Here is a 24,490-nt window from a genome sequence, read left to right on the forward strand (position 1 = left end):
ATAGCCAAATAAAATTTTAATAATGATTTATTTGGATCTTACAAGGCATGTCAGTTTGAATCAGATTTCATCTCCTTTTTTTAATTTAAATATACTGATATATAAATAATTATTAACCTCAGATTGTAAAAAAATGTATAAAAAAAGTATACATGTAATTTAATAGGCATACAAGGAAGTCATGTGGTGCCCCATCAGATTTTTTTAACTTTTCTATGCTTTGGTGAAATCGCTAAAATTTTCTATAAATTATTTTATGCTTTTATTCATTAGAACTGAACTATTAAATGTAAATATGTTAAGAGCATTGTTAATGTTAAGGATCATAATGGTAATGTATCATTATTGTTCGAATCCACATTTTATTAATTTTATGGTTTTCATCATAGGTGAACAATATAACATTTATATACGTTGAAATTTGACAAAGACAACTTATAAAATGTATACAACAAAAATCAACCGCAAAATCAATCTAAATACGGTACAAAATAAGGCTGCCGTTTAAAATGACATCAACTAGGAATGGAATATTTTAATTAAAAGCACAATTGATAGGGTGAATAAGAAGACTTAGAGAATATTAAAAAATCACAAATATTAGTCATTAACATTTGTTTTTTAAAATTTGAAAACTCATTTTATTATGCTCATTCACTCACTGTAGATAAAAGGCAAATGGATCATATCCATTTTAAATATCAACTTTTTTTCCACTTCCACCTCATAGGTAGTGTTTGTATATTTTAGACAACAGGCATGGAACCCACCAGGTTGGTCTAGTGGTTAATGCGTCTTCCCAAATCAGCTGATTTGGAAGTCGAGAGTTATAGCGTTCAAGTCCTAGTAAAGCCAGATATTTTTACATGGATTTGAATACTAGATCGTGGATACCGGTGTTCTTTGGTGGTTGGGTTTCAATTAACAACACATATCAGGAATGGTCGAACTGAGAATGTACAAAGACTACACTTCATTTTCACTCATACATATCATCCTCATTCATCCTCTGAAGAATTATCTAAACGGTAGTGACCGGAGGCTAAACAGAAAAAAAGAGACAACAGGCATGGACAAATGTTTTCTAACCTCTTTATACAAGTAATTTTTTCATATCATAAATCAACAGTTTTAATTTTTTAAATATTTCTTGAGTGCATTGTTTATATATGTAGTTATGCTCACGTATATTCATAATGGTTTCATTTTCATTTTATGAATTTGTTGATTTTATTTTTTAATAAAAGTGAGGATAAACTAATTTATGAGTGGAAAAAGGAAGTTATGAGTAATTATAATACTAAATAATCAACCTTTTATGGACAATTTTGATGTCAGTAATATAATTCAATTTTTGACAATTATCTAATTTTTCTTACACATTAGATTTGCATGTTAAATTTTAGTCACAAATTTTCATATGATTCTATAATACTTGAACAAGAAAATAATCACACCAATCTGTTAATGAATACAATGTATGTATGGTCAAATTTATAGTTTTTTCAGTATTCTACTTATGTTTCACATAAAAACTTAAATTCTAGAAAAGTTTAAATTTACTTTTGTATACATCAAATTTAACAGTTTCATAATAGAATTATGGTGTATATTTCTTCACTATTCAATTTTGATCTTCAAAAGTAATTATTCATAAATAAAACTATTTTTTACATATCATCAAGCATGACAGAGTACACTTTAAGAATTTTTGTAAAAGGAAACATACTGGAAGTTTTGAATAAAAAATTATAGGTCTGTTGAAGACAAGGTTTATGAATATACGTACAACAACCTCTATGCAATCCACAATGTGCAAAATATTGTTTTTCAAGATGACAGTTTTCAATGATAATAATTAATTATTATTAAAATTAATTAATTTTATTAAAAATAAAAAAAATAAATTTAATTATTAAGATTAAATAATTTGGAAAAAGTAAAAAATTGCTATCTTCAATTAATCACAATTTTTTCCATTTACAGAATAATGGAAAATAAATAAAACTGTTATTAACTAATAAAATAATTGTTATTAACTTGAGTAATGTAGAGCCTAAGGATGTTCTGAGTAAGTGAACTGTTCATTAGGATTCTAAATAATTACAGCACTGTAAGTAATGGAGGCTTCTATTTAATGACACAATTTAATAATTAAAGTTTTATAATGATATAATATATGTAATCAATTCAAAATTAAAATTAATTCAACATGAAATAAAAAAAAGTATTTTCTAAACAAAAAAATGAATATAAAAAAAATAATCTTGTTATTTTCAAAATAAAAACGGGGAAAAATTTGACCCATTAATTCTGAATAACTGTTTTGCATTGCTTTCACACCACAGATATGGAATTCATGTGAAATAAAACAAAATTATCTATTATTTTAATCTTTAATGCTATTTTTTTTAATTAAAATTATCTTTTAATTTTTTTACATCAAATTGATTTTAACTTAATATTAAGAACCAAAAAAAGAACTATAAAAAACACATTTTATTAATTGTGTGTAACAGAATTATGAACATTATTCAAATAATTTAAAGCTTTTAATAAAAGCAAAAGTACTCTTATATGAAAATAAATTTCTAGTTTATTTTTTAGTAACATTTGACATGATGGTATTAATTACCAGAAACACACAAAAAAGGCATTCATAATGTTCTCCAATGTTTTTACCAGTGTGTGGACGTTGGTGGACCCACACACAAGCTAACAAACGCTCTTCAATGGTCAACGTGCTTGTATTTGCCATCGTTCCACACTCAAGTACAACTAAGGTTCAGACATTGTGCATACAGCTGTGCTTTGTACATGAACTCACACAGATGTTTTAGATTCATAGAAGGTAAGCTGCACCTATCCTAATTTCATAACTAGCGTAAAGGGACTTTCTGCCCACCTGTATTACTATGTTAAATTAGCATGTTATTAAATTGACAACAATTAAGACATTACTCTGGTCTGTTATTCAGAATACTTATAGGGTGTTAAGAGCTCTGAAATACCTACAAATCAATACTACTGCAAGGTGATAAATTGAATACTAATGTGTAACATTATGTCAATGCCTCATGGACTAAGTTGGTTCAAAATAATTACTCTAGTTATTTTTTTTATACATATATTTATAAAGATGATTAATTTACCATTATTAATTTAAAGATAATAAACTCAAACAAGACATGAATGGGCATAGGTATAATTTTTACTATGTGTGAAAAATTGCAAGCCTCACTGGAATTCCAACTTAAGATTCAACAAGATGAGAAGATACTAGGGCTTGTTGCAAACCACAAGTTTGTCCTTGAAGCATTTCCACAGGAACAACATATTTTCAGTGGTAGGGATATGCATTCATTCTGTTATTTCTTCACTGTCATAGTGTATTTGTTACTATGTCTGTATGAGTGTGTGTGTATTATATTAGTTTTGTGAAAACATCATGTTGTGTTTTGTTTATGAAAATTATTGGCGTCATAAGAATTTGTTAATTTTTACATTTTCTGTTTCTTTACATTACAATAAACTAAACATAGGATAGTATTACAATTCCACTTTATCATGGAAGGTGAAAGTAGTGGGGAATACAAGAAAAAATTAGGGAGTGTAAACTTAAACATAGCCAGACCAAGAAAAGCTATGTTTAATAATTTTAACTTATGACAAAGGAAGCACAAGGTGAACTGAATCTTCTTAAAGCAGTTGAGAAGCATATCGCCCAAGCTATGGGAATTTCACTCATTAGTGTTCAAAAACTTTTAAAAGTACTTCATAAAATCATAACAAGAAAAATCATAACACTAAAAAAACATCCATGGATAACTTTGATGAAAGTATCATTTGTGAAACGATTTATAATTTTCACATTGGCAGAGGTGAACATGTTACTCTTTGATTGCTATTACCGGTCATAAAAGAGGAAATTAATCTTCAAAGAAGCCTTTGGTCTTTACAGTGTATTATGAAAGACATAGGGGTTCAAATAAAAAAAAAAACAAAAAACAGAAGAATTAGAAAATCTGGAACGAAGTCTATATTACTTAACAGCAGTTAAAGCATAACCAAAACAGAATAATTTACATGGATGAATTTTATACAAATGCCAGTTACACCAAACCAATATCATGAAGTGACACTTTAACTGCAACCTTGATGTTCCAATTTCTAAAGGCAAGCATACTTGCATTGTGCATGCCTGTCCCAAAAATGGTTTTACCAAGAATATGTTTCTTGTATTTAAATGTACCAAAACAGGAAATTACCATGAAAATATCAATTCTGTTATTTATGAGTGGTGGGTAAAACAACAATTAATTCCTAATCTTCACTCTAACTCTGTCATCATCAGAAATAATAATGCTTTGTACTATAATGAGCATCTGAACTGCACTACAAATTTCAACACCTAAAAATAAGATGTGATCGATTGGGTTACACAAAATAATGTCGCTTATGACTACAATGTAAAATTGTACAGATTAATAAACTTCTAAAAGCTGTGCATTACATTATTAAAAAACATTCAGATTTAGCCGAGAAAGGTCACAATATTTTGAGACTGCCTTCTTATTCTCTGGAATTAAATCCAATTGAAGAACTTTGGGTGGCTTTAAAAGAGTATGTTGTGAAAAATATGTTAATTTTAAATTAGACGATACTATAGCATTAATTGAAGAATGAGCAAATTCAATTACGAATGATGAATGCAAATCAAGGTGTGACCATGTCCAAGAAAATAGAAAAATCTCACTTTTCTTAGAAATCTTTAATTGATAAAGCAATTGAGAAAGTCAGTAACAGAAACGGTGATAACAATTTGTGATTTAAATATTAGCGGTGATAATATAAGCGATTATGAGTTATCTGGTAACAAAACATTATGATTTGATTCTGTAAGTAGCAGTACAGATCATGTTTGTATGCAGTACAGTACTCTACATGCCATTTCTCCTTGTTTTTTTTCCTTCTCCTATGCCAATCACTTCCCCTTCAAACTTACTGTGATTAGCAACAAGCTCTATCAGGAGTCTGCTAAATAAATTATTTATTAATAATATTGTATGAAACCACTTTGCAGTGTTAAAATTCAGTACAGGTTAGTTTTTTCAATAACAAAAACTTGAAGAGTATAACAACAGAATACTTCCCTGCTTTGTTTACTTCGTATTTATTTTATGTGTAAATTTTTAATATTATTTATACCACATCTGAATTATTATTTGTTGTAGGGGGAGTCTCTACTGGATACCCTATCTTCTGTACAGTTTATAAAATGTATACAGTATCAATTATAAAATTTTATAATTATAATTTTTAACTCTCTGGTTAACGCTTACATTATATGTTTATTTAAGGGACTTAATAATTTACGATCTGAGTAGAAAATGTATGCACACGATGATAAGAATTGACATAATAAACAATAATTGATCAGCTGTTTAAATTTACACATCAGAGATTAAAATATACATATATTTTAAGATTTAAGTTATAACACAGAATGTAAAGTCAAAAGACAATTTCCTTTTCTTAACACTTTTTCATCATTTTTTTTTTTTTTTTTGGGAAATCCATATATAAAGAAGTTTTACTACATACATACTAAATATATATAACATTTTTTAACAGCATGTCAGTCAGTATGTAATTATTGCAATTTGATGACAAAAAAAAAACACATATAATACTAACATGATTATAAACAATAGTGCTTTCAAATTAACAAAATTCATCTTTAATTTATAATATTTATCTCACAGCTTATAAAAACTTCTGTTATCGATTAGAATTAACAGTTCAGATTACGAAAATACTTGATATCAATAACAGTTCACAGGATGAGCATTAAGATTACATTAACTAATCTAGAAATTCAAGTTTTATTTTAAGGTGAAATTATTCTTACTATTATCAGATTATGAAATTATTTAAATTTCAACTAATATGCTATACACCACATTAACATTTAAAATAAATTAATAACTATAAATGTGCTTTAAAATCTATGAATCGAGTATAATGAAGTAATATTTAAGTATATCTGATTAATAATTTTTCATAGATTACAAGCAATTTGAAATTCATTATTAATTCATAGTGTGATGTAAAATAAACACTAACAGCCTGAATTCAGATTTATGTAATTCTGTTGTTTCAATTATTCACAAATACACTAAAATATCATAACAAATATATTTAATATTTAAGTTATAGGTGTTACATATTCATCATTATTTCCAAATAGACTATGTGCTTCGTTGTTATACATAAGTTTTCTTTCAGCTTCAACAACAAGACTATTCAGTTGAGATGCAGAATACCCTAAAAGTGATTTCAAATCGCATACAAACTTGTAAACAAATCTTTTTCCATGAACCTATTAAAAAAAAATATATATACACTTATAATTAATGTTTTCAAAAAAATTCTATCGACATATACAATTTCTTATTTTAGAATATAGAGGTTGTGGTAATTCCAAAATCTAAACTTTATTCAAAAATACATATATTGCACACAGAACTTGCACAATATAGTATGCATAATACTGTGAGAATTCATGCGTACAGTAAAAATACAAAAATATATTTCATAATATTAAAATTAACATATTTTTAACTAAGCTAAAACTCATGTTACATTTACACGAACAGTAATATAAAATTTGTATTACCAATAAGCAACAAATTTTTTTTTTTTTTAAAGTATAAGTATATAAGTTGATATAAATTAAGCAAAAAAAATCTCATTAAATTTTATTTCTGATAAAATTATAATAAAAAAAAGGAAAGAAAAGACTAACGAGAATTTTTAAATTAATGAACAAGTGATCTTACAGACTGAAAAAAGGGTTCTATTAAAAAAAAATAATACTGACACCTGTGTCATTGCATTGGTGATATAAAATCAAATTCTACAATTACTACATATTAGTGTAAATAAACCATTCAAAAATGTTTACAAAAGGAAGGAAACATGCAGCACACAACTCTACATGACATTAGTACTATGGAATGGGATTAACTTACAATGAGTAAAAAAGTTGTTAAAACTTTTAGTATTAATAAATTGTACGATTATTATACAAAGAAAGGATTATAAACAGGGATCTCAGTATCTTTTAGACGGAATTAAGAAAATAACACTAAATATACCAAGAAATTACAAAAACTGGTTCTGCTGATTTTCCATTTTTACTTCCTTGTTTCATGTATATATATATAAAATACTTTTTCAGCCTCTGCAAAGTACAGAAATTAGAGAACACTTACCTTTACTTTTTTTAGTTCAAAATGTTTTCGAGCCTAAGCCCATGATATTTTTTAATAATTCTTCATCTGTTTACATTTACATATTAAATTTTATCTTTTTACTTTTATTTTGTAAAATAAAAAAAAATAAAATAAATTTAATTTAAAAACATTTAAAAAATTCAGAACAAGTATTTGTTCAGTCTAAATAAAAAACCTAACTCAAATGAAATCATTATAATCAAAATTCTAATATCCTTGGTCCCAAAAAATTAATCTTTTTAAAAACATGATAAATAGAGTAATAAAATATATAAATGATAAACAGGAATTGTATAATGAAATAAATAATATAAAAAATATAGCAATAAGAAATAGATATCGTATTATATCATTGATTGAAAATATATATAAAAATTATAATCCAGAATTTTCCATATAACTACATTAATACCTATAAATAAAAATAAAAACAGGGAAAATATTTATATAGAATACTCTTATATAAATAAAAGTGTAGAAAACTTGATTGACACATATAATGATAAAAAATATAAGCCTGCTTATAAACCTGATAATCATAGAATAAAACATTTAAAATATTATAACAATAAAAAAGTAAAAAATAAATACGACTCTTCCGATATTTATAAAATAAAATGCAACAATTGCGAAAAGATATATATTGGTAAAACGAATAGGTCCTTTAAAGATAAGATAGATTTAATAAACATTTTAGATCATTTAAAAATAAAAAAAAAATAGGTTTCTGAAATGTAACTGAGCCGACCACTTAATAAATAGAATCACATTATAACTAATTAAAAAAAATAATTTAGAAATAATTGAAAGAGTAAATATTGAACGTGAAAATAGTACTAAAAATGAGAAATTTTGGAAAAATTTTATATATATATATGTAAATTCAGCTTTATACATCTACAAACAGAATTTGATGGGGACATTCTTATTAAAATTATTTAAGTTGGCATAAAAAGATAAGATTTTGATAATTTAATAGTTATGGCAATACTTTTTCAATCTCGTGACAGAACTAATATTTGTTCTGAATTTTTAAAATGTTTTAAACTTTATAACTAACAATTTTTACAAAATAAAAGTAAAAAAATAAAATATAATGTGTAAATGTAAACAGATGAAGAATTATTAAAAATATCACTGAAGATGGATTTAGGTCCGAAAACGTTTTGAACATAAAAAAGTAAAGGTAACAGTGTTCTCTAATTCTGTACTTTTGTAGAAGCTGGAAAAATATATTATATTATGTATAGTTACTTAATGTACAGAACAAAAAGAGAGGAAAAAAATGGACTATGAAAAATCTAATTTAAATAAATTAATATATATATTAATCCATTTTTAAGTGATAATTATCTTCTAATATTAATAAAATAGAAAACTGACAAAACACTTAACTAAATCATTAACATATAAATCATTTTTGCTAAGGATTAATAAGAAGATATCGGAGGTCTAAACCTGTTTAGGATGGTACACAAAGAATTTTCCAATAGGCTGTAAAGAGCCGGAAGTTGAAAAACTTATTTAACTATTTACACAATTTTATAATTACGTTGAGATTTTTTTTTTGGCTTCCTAAAAAATTTGAATTTGGTTTTGGAATTTCAGTAATACAATATTACAACAAATTTGAAATTGTTTTATATAATAATATTGTAATTTTAGTAAAATACAAAATACAAGTATACAAACACACAATACAATAAAAATTTCAACTTGTATAATAATATTGATGTTATAATAAAGTATATGTAACAAACACTACTGATTTACTGGTTGATTACATAAATTATTAATAATAGCAGTTAGAAATTGAAGAATTCCTTTTTGCTTATTAATACCTAAAAGTATCAATTTTTTATAATCATGGACTAAAAGAAAAGGTCAAGTCGTATAATAAAACCTCAACTAACAGTTTAACTTCAGTTATCTAAGAAATTGGGTTTTTAAGTATGGCTTTCCTATTGGTATTTATCCTAAATTCAAGCCTTCAATTTTCAGCATCATTTATCTTGATGTGTTTCAGGCGTTGTGAAGCCATTAGATTATAGATGTAGTTTAATGATTATGCAGGATTTTGCTATTGTTATTGTGTAGGAGGAACCAGTAAGTGTTTACTAACTAATTTAAAAGCAGACTGATTAATATTTTCTGTTTTACATGAGTAACTTCCTTGCAGACTCACTGATCATACTGTGCATCATATCTACAGCAGCCAGTAGAATAGGTTCTTCTGCGATTGTATGGGGCTTCTTACCTTTTGTGATTCTATATGCGACCTTGTAAGATGCAAAGCACTGCTTGATATTGATGTCTGCTAATAAGAACTACTCTTTTGTTGATTTAATTAGCTTGTGTTAGTCATCATGATTTTTACTAACTAGGTTGGGATGAGCGATTTGTTTCTAAATGGCATTTCAACTTAGCAGCACACACTTGATGCCAGATCTTTCTTATACAGAACACATTGTAGCCTCCCTTTGCCATTGACTTCTATCAAAGTAAAACTGAAGTCCAAATAGTTATCATATTTTTGATTTTTACACATGTTCATGCTTTTGCCATTGGTTGATGATGTGCCCTGTTTTCACTCTCACAATGCTTATTGCTGTTAGTAAAACTAATTCATCTTTAAAAACGCATATGAGAAAACATACGTCAAAAAACTTATTGACTTACAAGTATATTCAGTTATATGATCTCTGAAAACTAAGTCAATAATACTAAAACATTATTAAATGGAAATTTATTTACATATGAACACGAGGTACTAGAAAATTTGAAAACTACCGAAAAACAATCGAGAGACTAGTAACCATTTATAGAGACTTCTACAAACAATAACTAGTGATTTGCACCAGATCTGCTGGATGTCATGTCCTATGACATTGAATTGAAAATGGAAATAGAATTATGAAAACTGTTTAATATTTAATGGCACCCCTGTGAGGAAGTTACCCCTCAGCTCCACAGAGCGGTGAGGGGCATTCTTTGGGAAACACTGATCTAAATAATTTGTCTTTGGTGTTGATAATAAAAGAATAATGGTCGGTGACCAACAAACTAATAAAGGAAAAATTAATTCACATTAAATGAGTAATTTGAGTAATTTCTTAGTATCTGCTGCGATCATAGAATTAATGTTTCTGTAATTTATTCATTCAATTGTTCTACAGAATAAAACAAAATTCTTTATACAAAGTAAAACAAATTCTTTTATACAAAGTAAAACGAATTCTTTATTACAAATTTTTCAAGTCATTATCAGTTCCTTTTTATAACAATTAGGATAGAATATAAGAATTGACTTTCAATAGAATTAGTTGATACACTAATTTATTTTTCTTACTGGAGTGATGGTTAACATTATAATGAAAAATAATTGATGCTACAAGGTAATTTAGATTTATTTCCTGAAAAACAAATCTTTTATTTTATGACAGGAGGCTTATTCAAATACTACAGATTAATACATTTAAAAACAAGACAATTTTAAAATAGATTTGTGTATAAAATTGTTTACCTTTGATATCATATCACCTTCATAATAATAACGTAAAGCTCTGCTTAATTTCTCATAATTCATGGTCGGTTTGTTCTTTCTTTCTCCCCATAATTGTGCAACCACTTCTGGATTTACAAGTTTAAATTCTCCATCACCACCTAACCATTGTATTGCATGACGATGGTTTTTATCAGTGAGCAATTCTAATAAAAATTGCCATAACTGGATTTGCCCATTATTACCTGGAAATAAAATATAAATGTCTTGTCAGGTATAAACTCTTCCAGTTTTTCTTTGTGAATTAATATTTTACAGGATGACTTGTACTCTTACATACAAATAGTTATTTTAGGAACTATTTTCCTAATAAATTGATTTGAATAAATCAACAGTACAGTATTACACATTTTAAATTGTTATATGAAAATAGAAACTAAATTAACTATATTATTAATGCGGTTAGTATATTTAAGCAAAGAAAAATAAATACTTAATAATATAAAGGTAGTACACATTGAAAAGAAAAAGGAAAAATGTAAAAAGGAAAAGAAGGTAATGCACAATAGAAAAACCACAAAAATAGAACAGAAACTTTTGAAATATAATGTTACAGGTAAATGTGAAAAATGTTATAGTTATAGAGATGCAAGAAGTTTGGCCTACTTTGCACTGGTCAGCCTTGCAGGGTTTTTTCATTGCCAAATCCGGCTTTGCTGGAAATTTTGCATTTTAAAAATTAATGGTCTGACTTTTATTTTTATAAAATAATAACAAAAATGTATTAACAAAATTAGAAAACTTTTTCAATAATAAAATTTTTTAATGTTCTTGATACGACATTAAAGATTTATACTTGCGAAAAATAAAGTACACAAACACATAAGAAATTTAAAATTAAAAACAAAAAAAACTGGAAATTTTAAATATTTTATTACTTTTCAATATTTACTACTATAGAAAATGTTTTTTTTTTTTTTTTTTTTTTGTCTGTGGTAATATAAAATTAAAACAAAATACTTTAAACACAATTTTAAGAAGTTGGGTTGAGTTTTTGAAAAACTTTTTTTTTATTTATTAATTTTTTTTATTTTCGGAGGTGAAAAACACTTTCGTAGTATCATTGCCCAGAGTAAATATAACCTATATTACAAAAAATAAATCTATGTATCTCTATCTATTTGTAATCTACATTACAATAAGTATTAAACAGTCGAATACAGATGCACAGCCTTAAGATACAGCAAGATATTCAATCACATCCTCATACTGTTTCCTAGAATATCTTTGATGTTAGCACCTAATCTAAATTTATGAAGCAATGTCACATAACACACAGTTCACAAGGATGTGATGTATTGTTAGTTGGCAGTTGCAACGAACACAAATGGGTGGATCGGCCTGATCCATTAGGTGTCCATGAGTAAGATGTGTGTGCCCTATTTGAAAATGGCAAATAACAACCTCCTCTCGACGGTTATTCCTATTTGAAGAGTTCTACGGAAGCACAGTATCCTTAATGTGTCAAGAGTTTATTATTTACTGTAACAGTCTAGTCACCTTGCCACTTTCCTGAAAGAGTATATTTAACAGAATTAATAAAATCAGTAGTAGTAACACGAGTGGTGAAAGACAATTGCCTACATGTGTCTTTAGTAGCAGAATCACATTCATTATCGAGGATTCCCACATGGGTAGGGATCCAGCAGAAACTCACTTGTGCGTTATCACAGTTCAACTCGGTGATTACATAACGTATTTCAGTAACGATAGGATATCTAGAAAACAAGTGTTCTAAGCTTTTTGTGCCTTACATAAATCGCTATGAATAAGGACGCGACGGTATTTTGGGTTAATGATATTCAAAGCCTAATTAATGGCGTACAGTTCAGCATTGTAGACACTTGTAATACCAGGTAGACCAAACATGTAGGTTCTGATGTTTACAACAAAAGCACATCCATTAGTATAATTCTGTTTTGACCCATCTGAGGGTACTACTGCATGGGATTGTCTTGGATAGAAATTAGCAAAAAATTTGCTTAAAGCTGATAGTTGTTAATTTTTATTACATATGGTGAAGTCATAATTATATTTATGGGGGGTTGAGCCTCAATGGAGGATATGAGAACAGGGATAGGTTGGGAAAATAGAAGGTGTGCCAAAATTTAAAAATACAGTAAACACCGGGTACAAACACCCATTGATGATGTATAATGTGGATATTTTTCATACAGTTGTAAATGAGGGTTTGGAAGGACTGCTTTAAAAACTGGGTGATCTGGTTGTCCTTTAAGATGGGCATAGTAAGATGCTAGCAGCGGTCCTGTCCAGCTGTTACTGGTGGCAAAGTGGCACCACTAGCCACTAGCATCCAGCTAGTAGATGCTAGCTGCAAAGTGGTGGCTCATGGCATTCAACAAGTACGCTTGTGACAGTGCTTTACATCTAAAGGCACAAGTAGCAAGACAAAGAAAGGTATAGTGTACAGCATCCAGCATCTTAAGCACGATATGATGTGCTGAAAAGTGAGCGATGCCAACCATAATCCAAACGGGACCAAACCAAAGAATAAAAACAGGTGGCTGCACACATTTAGTTAACACTGTTGATAGCTGAAGTAAACAAGGTGGCCCTTAATATACTTTCTTGTATTAGAACCCCTAATAAAGGCAAGCATATTGCTCACAACTCCCTATTCTTTAAGGTGTTAGAATACCATATTGCCAGACCATATCATATGCCCTCCTGATGTCAAAGACAATAGCAGCAAAGTTGCTAGTGGAGCAGAAAAACATTTTGGATAGCTATTTCCAGTGACACCAGATGGTAAATGGAAGATTATACCTGGCGGAAACCACATTCTTCTGGAGATATCAGGGCATGTCTCTCTAAATACCATGTAGGTTTGTGGTTCACCATTCTCTCTTGTTCACTTTGCACAAAATGGTTGTCAAGAAGGTAAGGTGGTAGTCAAAGGAGCATGCTTTGACCTACCAGGGTTAGTACTGGTACGACAATGGCTTTCAACTAGATGGGTGGGAAGACTTGCGCAAAGAATAACACTTTCTAAATTCACATGTGATGTAGTGGCAAATTGGGAAGGTTTGAGAGCATATTGAGATGAATGTTGTCACGTCCATGGGAGATGTCATGTGAGTTTTTTAATGTATGCGATAACGTGTTAAATGTAAAGGGAGCATACAATTCGCTGACTGAATCATAAACTTTTAACAGTACTATCTCCTAAATTTATTGGTATATGACGAAGTTAGGGACATCGAACCAAAGCAATTTGCCAGGTTAGCTGCAACTGCAGAAGATGATGTAAGTTCTCCTTCATGAATAAATCCGAGGATAGACTGTTTCTGGGATCTGCAAATTGCACAAAGCTTCTTCCACACAGTAGATGTGGGGTAGTATGTGAGATGTTGTTTATGTATAATTCCTCCATGACTTTCTTCTATGAAACATGATACTAGCCTTACAGTACAAATTCAGATGTTCATTTGTAGGTCTGCGGTTAAATTTACACAGTGCCTGTCATCATTTCCTAATCACGTTTTGGCAATTGTCATTCCACCGGTGAATGGAGGGACACCTTGGATTTTCTGATGTTTATGAAATGCATTTACTAGCATTCTCAAGTACCAGGGAGTTAAAAGAGGTAAGTTATCAACAGCATCAGCATTATCATACTGTGACAGAAAGGCTTTCGGTAACCATTTCAGTATGCTTTTTCAGCTATCCATCTCCATGGTCTTTTGTTCACTGCCAATTGGTTTATGTTCACTGCCATAAAAGTCATTACAAACATACCAATTAAGTTGAGGGAATAAACTCAGCGAGCATAAGGAGAGGTCGATGTTGGACAAAGTACCACTTGATGATGACAAACATGAATGATCCATCATTCAGCAGGCAGAGGTCCAAGTCTTGTCTTACTCGGTTTATCATATTTTCTTGAGAGGAACAGACTGCTAAGTCCTATAAAATATGATGGACATTAAAGTCTCCTGCTATTAATGACAGAGATGGAATTTGGACGAGGAGATTTTGTATATCTAGTGCATTAAACTTGGAAGTTCAGTGAATGATATAGATTGCTGTGCAATTTGAAAGAGACAGAGATTTTTATGAAGACTGCAGGGACGAGGTTGGCTAGTGGTATCTTTGTAGCTGATACTCTGTCTCTCTATCTATGAGACAGTCATACCTCTCACAGAAATAGCCAGAGTATTACTGCATCTTGTTGCAGAAGGTGCGTTTCTTGGAAGCACATTATGAATGGTTCTGGTGTACGCAACAACACTCCAACATCTTCAATGTGGGACTGACACCTTGAATGTTCCAGTGGATAAATACATCTACATGTATTGAAGGTAACAAATTTGCTTTAATAAAGTTTTCTCCAAAGTGCCTCTGAAAAAACCAAAATTGGTTTTTGCGATATCCCCCACTCCCTTAATGAATTTTGAAAACATTAATATGATCAATACCCCATATTCAGAAATATTTTAATCAAATTTAAAGAAAATTGTTTGGTATCCTGAGATATAGATATACAGCCAAAAGCAATGCGACATACATACGTACACATGTCTCACATTTGTATATATACATATGTATTTATGTTTTTTTGTCTAAAATCCAACTATTTGAATGAATGAATCCAACTAATTGGATTCTAAAATGTAAAGATTTGTAAAAAAAACCCGATAACCCATTTTTGACATGATCATATTTTCTACTTTAATGTAACTATTGTCTACATACACTAGGAAAGTAAAAGAACAATGTTGACAGATATTAAATAAAAGCATTCAGGTTGGTGAATTTAGTTCTAGAAGGTAGTAAAAAAGGTAATAAAAGCATTAAAAAACTTGCAAAAGAAAGAAAAAATGAGGAAGAGCATCAAACCAATGGCATAAGTGAAGACAAAAAAACAAAGAGAAAGAAGGCATACAGAATTTAGCAAATTCAAATGCTTTGTCATAGTTAATATCTTAAAAATTTTTAATTTCATTCTTCAATTAAATGCAAAATCAAATATCTTAAGTAAAATAATGCCTAATTTGAATGATCAATCAAACTTACCAGTTCTATTACCACATGGTTGGGTATTATTATAATCTTGTACTAAAAGAACTTTATTGTTTACTTTTGGTTTAGTCATTCGTATGCAACCTTTTTGCTTTATAGATCCAAGAGCACGTGTCATTTTCTTAATAGGAGAAACTTTACATGTTTCTTCTGATTCTGATTCTTTCTGACTTTTCTGTATCACAGCTGAAAAAAGATAGCAAAAACAATTACGTTAAAAAATTGAAATAAGGTTTTTCATAAGTAAATGCTTTGATGTATGAAAATAAAAGAAAGAGCTGAACAGAAATATAAAAAAATTAGCTGTTTTCAATAAGTAGAATAACCATTTAATTAGAAAGGTTTGGAATCTTTCATTTCTAATAGGAAAATAAAAAAATCAGGCGGATAGAAATATCCAGCAGGTGAGAAAAAGATAAGCATTTTAAGAGCTAGAAATCTAATTCTTTAGGCATAGATGAATAACTTTCTTCTGATAATATCAGAACAGATCAAAATTTTTCTATTTTTCATTTTTTTATGTCTATTGTAGCTCTGTAATTTGTATTACAAATCAGATTACTGCAACTCAAAGTACATCAACAGAAACCAATGACAAAAAAAAAACCATGAGCTCTCATCCTTATATGCAAAGTAATACATACTGTTTATTGTTGTATTCAACATATTACATGTTGTATTACATGCCTACAAGAAGATAAGAAAAATAAAATCCTACACGTTCAAATCCAATATGTTTTTAAAAAATGTTAAGAAAAAAATCAAATACTTTATGACTTCATATATTTATATATGCAGTCAACATCCAGCAATTTTTTTATACCGATCATTAAATACATATGTATACTTTTATAATGCTTTATAAAAGTGAGGGATCAAAATAAATACATTATAAGTAACTTAAATCAATTAATCACCCAAAAGAGTTTCAGATGTTTTCTCTTTAAAAAATATTTATCATACAAATGATTTTACTTTTCTAAAATTTTCTTATTATTAAAAGATCATTCAGTTTTTTTAAATAAAAATGAACAGAAAGTTAAACTAAATAAAAAGCTTAGCTAAAAATAAATAAATGCAATGTGTTACAATCCAATGTCTTGTGAAATACCTGGAAACATTTCAGTAAACAGAACACAGGTAAACAATGAGTGAAGTAAATTCTTTCTTTATATTATAAAATTACACATTATATAAATCATGTTACCGATGGTGCTTTGTTATTCCAGGGATAATAAAAAGGAATTGGGTCTCATATTTCCCAGGGAGGACTAAGGAAAACTAAAGAGATTTATTTATACAATGAGTAAATAAAAAAGTGCTTATAATTAAAAAGAAAAATAATAAAATTATAATATAAAATAAATGAACTAACTATGTATGTGTGTATGCTAACTGCCACAATCGTAATTGTTGTAGATGACCTTGACATAAAATATGGGTCATTCCCAAAAATGACATAGCCATCCTTAAGAACAACAATACTATCATCTTGAGCGAACCAAATATAAAGTTGCATGTAGCATGCCAAGCCTACTGAATTGCAAATGACATTCAGCTCTACATGTGACAATCTTACTCTACTCACCACAGGAACTAGTTTTGTAGTAAACATCATTAAATTTGAGAAAAAAAAACTATCTCTCTTGTGCACATTATATGTGTGATAGCAAAAAAAAAAAGATGGGGAAAGTAAAGCAAGAAATAAATGTGCCCTTTTCTATTGTGAAACATTGTATGTTATACATGGTTTCAATCCAAAAGGAGAAGACAGGACCTAAATTAAAATAAATAATAATAATAATAAATAAATCCAACTGGTAGTGGATAAAATAACAGGTCTGCAACTAAAAGATATTTGAGTATGTGATAAATAAGTATGCAGAAAATTCAAGTTTATGTAAGAAATACAACTTGAAAACTTATCCACAGAATAATACTTTTTTGTTTATACATAAAATATCTTTTAAATTAATTTTAAATATGAGTTGTATTAAAAATAAGATTGAAATTTTGTTACAGTATGCAAATTAGTGCACAGAATGTATGGCAACTTTTGGAAATACAACGTTCTTTGATATGTCCAACTACCACTTTTTAGTAACAACAGTTGGAGTAAACATGCGACCTACCTGTCATCAGATTTAATATAAAGTGAAAATGAAAGATCTTGATGAACATAACGAGTTTGTGTTAAATTTTGCTTCCAGCTTTGTAAAATTTTCACAAGATAATAAAGCTTCAGCCAGCAATTGGAGAAAACCATAAAAGCAGATCACAGTGCTACAAGTGGTTAAATCATAGAGGCTGAACATTGATCCATGAAGATTCCAGGCCTGGATATTCTTCCATATCAACAAACGATGATAACCTTAATCCAGTTCATACTCTGTTTCATAAATATACCCGCTTAACTGCACAAGAAATTTTTTGAGGAAGTGTTCATTAGAATAGGATCATGCCATGCAATTTTAACAGAAAAAATGCATGTTTCACAAAATTCATGCTACATTTGCTAACTGATGATCAGAAAGAGAACTATGTTAAAATCATTCAAGACTTCGTTGACTGTAGTGATGGAAACGTTTTGAAAAACATAGCAGGAGACAAAAGATAAAATTAAGTTTTATGATTATTATGTGGAAACCAAAATGTAGTTAGTGAGTGGGAGGTGAAAGGATCACCTTCAAACATGAAAGTGTTTTTTTTTTGTTTTTTTTTACTGTAAAGGCTTGGTTCATAATGAATTCATTCTACATGGTCAAACAGTAAACAAGGAGTTCTATACGTAAGATTTATGGAGTTTGAGTGATGTTATACACAGAAAGAGGACTGAGCTGTGGAAAAACTAGTAAAGATGTACACGACTACATGCCAGCTCATACGTCACTTCTTATCCGCAAGCAGCTGACAAAACAAGTGACAACCATTGTGCTTTACTCATCCTGCTCTTCAGACTTGGCACTAGGAGACTTTTCTTGTTACTCAAATTGAAGGTAACATTGAAAGGATGTCATCTTTGACTAATTTAAGGAAAATACAGTACCACATGACATTCCCAAAAGCATGTTCTAAAAAGGGAAGAACAATTTTCTAGTAGCAATGGGGACTACTTTGAAGGGGTAAGCTGAAAAATTGTAAATACATTAATAATTTTTATTACACAGTCGGCCTTTTTTTAAACATATCTTGTACTGATATACAGTTTATTAAAAACAATCATGTTCATGAATTGGTTTATATAGATCATCAAAGTAAATAATATTATGTTTAATTTTCCTTAAGTGGGAATCACTATCAGCCTTGTCTTTCTGTGTGAATGTGAAAAATCCATACAATAAGGAAAAAAGATGAGTAGAGGCGTTTTAAATATAGGCATGGTGAAGATTGAATGAGAAAAGAAGTTTAATCACAACAGTTTAGAATATGAAAATTAACTGACTGGACATAACATGAAAGGAGAACAGTTGATTAAAAAGTGCTACGAGGATAAGTACAAGGTAAAAAAGAGAGGACAGAAAAGATTAATAAATATTACAGAAAATCTAGGAGATAGGAATTTTCAGTAAGGTAAAGTTTAACCAAGAATAGAGGGAAATCATTATGCTAGGGGCATGTCTCAATGCAGATAACCATGAAGATGATTAGCAATCATTCATGCATCAACAAAATGGCAATCATGCACCTGATAAATACTTATTATAAACTAATTAACTACATAATTATTGTGTATGCATTCTCATGAAATAAATGAGTAATTCATTTATAGAATGATACAAGTAATATAAATATTTGAAAAACTTTAATGAATATTCAATTAAAAAAAAATTAACAGAATGATAATACAATGCACATAATCATGATTATAATAAACAAAATTAAGATTATTCATTATTACAAATACCTCATCTGAATGAAACTAACCTGCAAATTTGCATTTCCTGAGTAACTCAAGATGTGTCCAAAATACATCACCAGGATCTTTGGGTACAATTTTTCTATAATGATCTAATGTTATCTGACAAAGTTCTGAACCAGTCATAATCCAATCCGACAATTTAATCCCAGTTAAATTAAACTGCCTAACAGCCCATAATAACCAATGACGAACATGTGCAACTTCCCAATCATTTGGATCTTGAGGAATATTTAATCTTTGCTGCTCTCTTTTAAAATTACCATCTACAATCCACCGGACAATTGGTTTTCCATTTGACGGTTCAACAACATTTGCACCATTTTCTTCTTCTTTAGCATTTCCTTGAAAGTTATCTGACACTGAAGAAAAACAGTTTTATTAAAGATGACTAAAAATGAGTAGGTACAAATCAAATTATTATTTTTACAAATTTTATAAAAACTCTTTATTGAAATTTAATTTTAAAAAAACAACAATAAAAATATTCTCCATATGAACTACACATAACAAATGTTAAGACAAAGTTTGTTTAAACTTATTTAATAAACTTAATATAAAAATATAAAAAATATATCAAAATAAAGCAACATATAAAACTGAGAGAAATTATTTTTCTTTTTATGGTAACAATGTAAGTAACTAAATGTTACATTGGATGTTAACTATTGATGACTTCATGATCTTATTCAGAAAAGGTATAACAAAATACTTATAAAAAAACACTCATTACTTATCTTTGTAAATAGAGCGAACGTCATATAAAAAAAGTAATATTGGGCTGTAAAGATCCTATAAAAAGAATGATTTGAATGGGTATTCAAATCCATCAGTTGGAAAAATACACTAATAAAACAGAACAGAAAAATAACCACTAATTTCTTCAGAAGAAAATACTTTTCAACATATAAGAATTATTTTTTTTGTGTGTATATTATTGATAAATTAAATTCATTAATTCTTTTAAAGATTTTTCCTTTTATAAGTTCTTTTGGAATATTCATTGCTTCAACCATGAAGCAATATTCATTGTTATCAGTTGAAACAGCTTTCATATTGATTGATCAAAAATTAAAAAAGAAATATAAAGACATTCTTTCTTCATAGATTAAATTAGATATTTACTATTTTTATTTTATTATACTTATTAAGAGAAGTTTTAATTTATTACAATGTTACAAGTTTTCATCAGTTTTAATTTATAATGAAATGTAATTCTTCTTCTATAATAAATAACTATTTTTTAATAATTAATTAGAATGATAAAGCTGTATGTAGTGTTTAAAAGTTTCAGAACAAAAAGAGAAAATTCTTTAAAAGATGCGGCAAAAGTGATCTATAATAACTTATCTATATTTTGCAATTCATTCAATTATTTAACAAGAGTAGCAGTGAAAAAAATTCCCATAAAAAAATAAATTGTGAATATAAAAATTTAATTTTAAACTGAAGTATAATTTTAGAGATTTAAGGAGGTTGTCGATTCCATTTATATCAACATTTAAAATAACACATTTCTCCACACTGGTTTAATCTATAATTCAAATAATGCAATTTAACAAACTATCAAGGAGAACTGAATATTTGGTAAATATCCAAGGGGATACAGATGCCTCACCAGATGCTCCTTGGGGCTGGATCTGCTTTTAATATAAACACAACCCCAAGAGAAAATTAGGGGGAATTCACTCTTGTAATTCTTCTGCCATCTTTGTGTGGATAATTCTGACAACCATCTTTGACACTGTTTGCCATGTAAATTCAGACACAATGTTTTCTGCGGTGTCCTCTCTTTCATAATAATCACACTTTGTGTGAGGATCTCGATGCCTGCATGCACGGGTATGCTTTACAGCAACCTTCATGATCAGGAACTGATTCGACTCTTATCTCAGTTCTCCATGATTGCGCTCCAGCCATCTTTGGAGGTCTGAGATCAGTCGGTAGGTCACCTACCATTCAACACTAATTCCATTCAGGCATTAATCTAATATGCAAAGGAATGTGATCTGTGATCCACCTCTTCACTGCAACTGTTTCTCATTCAAGACGAAGACAATTCAATAGTTTTATTAGATGTAGCTTATGGCAACAATAGTTGATCACTCATGCTGGCACACTGCCTTCATCTGACATTTATAAAGCAGATGAATAACTTAATCCATGAATGATTGTTCGGTGCAAGACTCATAAGTTCTTTTGTTATCTGGGATATTTTTGAGGCATGAAACCCGGCAGAAACCGATACAAGTATTTTGGTTACAAAGAAGAGTGACAGATGTGTGAATATTTGCAATTATTGGAAGAATGCTAAAAAGGTCAGATAGTGTTTAAAGAGCACTTATGAATAATAGCAAACAAGAATATAATAGAATCTATTTGCTACATGATGAAGGGTTATGACCTTGTATTAAATACGAGGGATATCTCTACAGTAAAGATCGCTGGGAAATTTCTCTCCTTAAGGTTGGCAAACCTGTGTCATTATGGCTACACTAGTTATGTACACACTGCATTGTTATCTGTAAGTTGTTAGGTTGTAGTATCTTTGATTACATATTAGTAATTAATTATAAAATGAATAGTAAAATTGATGTTGCCGCAGACTATGAAATATGTGGAGTCATACGATTTTAAACCATAACATTAAGCTGACTGAAATTTATAGGCAGTTGGTTGCTGTGTACGGTGATAATGTAATGAATGAAAAAAACATCCAAAAATGGTGTGAAAGGTTTAGAGATAACAAAATTAATGTGCATTTGAAGAACGTTCAGAGAGGTCCTTGATAATCACAGAGGACTTGTTCAAACACATTGATGATGAAATCAGAAAAGATCGTCGTTCAATGATTTCCAACCTGGCCCTTCTTTTTCCTGTCATTTCCAGAGCTGTTACCGGTCGCATTGTTCATTACCAATTAGGCTTCGGAAAGGTTTGTGCACACTGAGTTACTTCATGTCTTAATGGAACATCACAAAAAAATCCGAATGGGATCTGCTTTGGAATTTTTGATGTGCTACACAGAAGATGGTGATGATGAGTTCCTTAATTCAATTGTTACTGGCGATGAAACATGGATTTTGTATTACACAACAGAGAGAAAATGGCAGTTGAGTGAATGGTGTCATCCTCAATCACCAACCAGACCAATAAAGGTCAAGCTGAAGCCATTTGGATGCAAACTGATGATGCGTCTTTTGGGATTGGTTTGGCATACTGCTGATTGATTTCATGCCATGTGGAATGACTATAAATGCAGAAGCCTACTGTGAAACTCTACGTAAGTTACAGCGCACCATTCAAAATCGGCAACATGGGTGGCTGTCAGACGGCATCAACCTGCTGCACGAAAATGCATGTGTGACAGATGATTTACAGAGAACATTTGGAAGGGAAATTTACGATCACACATCATATAGTCTGGACTGATTATTATTTGTTTGGGAAATTGAAAGAATTTTTGAATGGTAAGCAATTACCAAGTGACAATGACTGGAGGCGAAGAATATGACGAGGGTATATTGAAGCTGGTATATCGCTATGATAAATGCCTTAATTCATGAGGCGATTACATAGAGAAGTAGTGTAAGATATTATGTAGTTAAAAAAAATAAAAAATATTTATAAAGTTTTCAGAATAAATTTTTTTACAACAAAACAATCTTTATTTTAGAGGTAACCCTCTCATATACATATTACAATTTTTTAGAAAAAAAAAATTGTTATGTTTTAATATGTAATTTTATATAATTTATTTACAACTTGCATGATATGGGATATCATGCAAGTGCTATTGGAATATAGAAGAGAAAAATAAGGTGTCATTTCATTTACTTTGTAATTCTGTACTTGGGTTGTTCAAGTTGGAACAAACTGTGACCGGCTATAAAAAAAATCACCCTGCTTAGATTCGCTGGAATTAATCGCTACTGGGTTCACGTGGAAATTTTTTTTGTAGAACTCCTATTATAACATTAGGTGATTAGTATTATTTTTATTTTACCAATTAGATTAAGGTGATAATAAATTTGTGGCAAAACTCCTTATGAGTAAAAAAAAAGTACTAGTTTGTTTTTAATATCTTAGATGCTTAAGTGGGGGAAAAATTAATTAAACTATATTACTTACTATGCTCAATTTCAACAAATTCTTCAGCAGGTTTTAGAACATCCACAATATTTATTTTCTTTTCTTCAATTTTTAACTGCACATTGACTTGAACCATTCCTTCACCTTGCACACATTGATCAACTAGATTTTTATGACTCTCTAACTGTAAAAAGCCAATAGTAAAATTGTTTAAAATACATTCCTCAGTAATTTTATATAATCCGACACACATGCACTTATGAACAGTTACACACGGCAAAATGTTTTGCAAATGGTATAATAATGGGTGATCACATTTTTGATAAGCTTGGGTTTTGTAAAATAACTAAATTGTAGTAGACAGAAAACTACAATAATTTATCGAGTGGCTAATATACAACGTGTCTGTAAAATAGTAGTGGGTTTTAAATAGTTATAGCTTCAGAACAGAGCATTATAGAGAGATGAACAGTACGTTAAATGAAAGAGAAACAATCACTCCAAGTTAATGTGAATTAAGCTAGCACATATGCATACAGCATGTGTAAGCAGCATGAGCGCATCACTCATCATGTTTGC

General features: G+C 29.2%; 1 protein-coding gene across 2 annotated transcripts in view; it reads right to left on the reverse strand.

Moving 5' to 3' along the window:
• Positions 1 to 6,186: 6,186 nt before the first annotated feature.
• The window catches only part of LOC142330765 (DNA-binding protein Ets97D-like), a 34,081-nt gene continuing 15,777 nt past the window's right edge, over positions 6,187 to 24,490 (reverse strand). For both annotated transcript variants that reach the window (XM_075376210.1, XM_075376211.1), the window contains 5 exons: positions 23,951 to 24,095; positions 19,828 to 20,181; positions 15,898 to 16,089; positions 10,822 to 11,045; positions 6,187 to 6,382 (listed from right to left, as the gene is read on the reverse strand). In XM_075376210.1, coding sequence (XP_075232325.1) covers positions 6,209 to 6,382; positions 10,822 to 11,045; positions 15,898 to 16,089; positions 19,828 to 20,181; positions 23,951 to 24,095 — 1,089 coding nt within the window. In that variant the 3' untranslated portion in view covers positions 6,187 to 6,208. The remainder of the gene's footprint in view (positions 6,383 to 10,821; positions 11,046 to 15,897; positions 16,090 to 19,827; positions 20,182 to 23,950; positions 24,096 to 24,490) is intronic.

Source organism: Lycorma delicatula, chromosome 9 (assembly GCF_047948215.1).
Source record: "Lycorma delicatula isolate Av1 chromosome 9, ASM4794821v1, whole genome shotgun sequence".
NCBI lineage: Eukaryota > Metazoa > Arthropoda > Insecta > Hemiptera > Fulgoridae > Lycorma > Lycorma delicatula.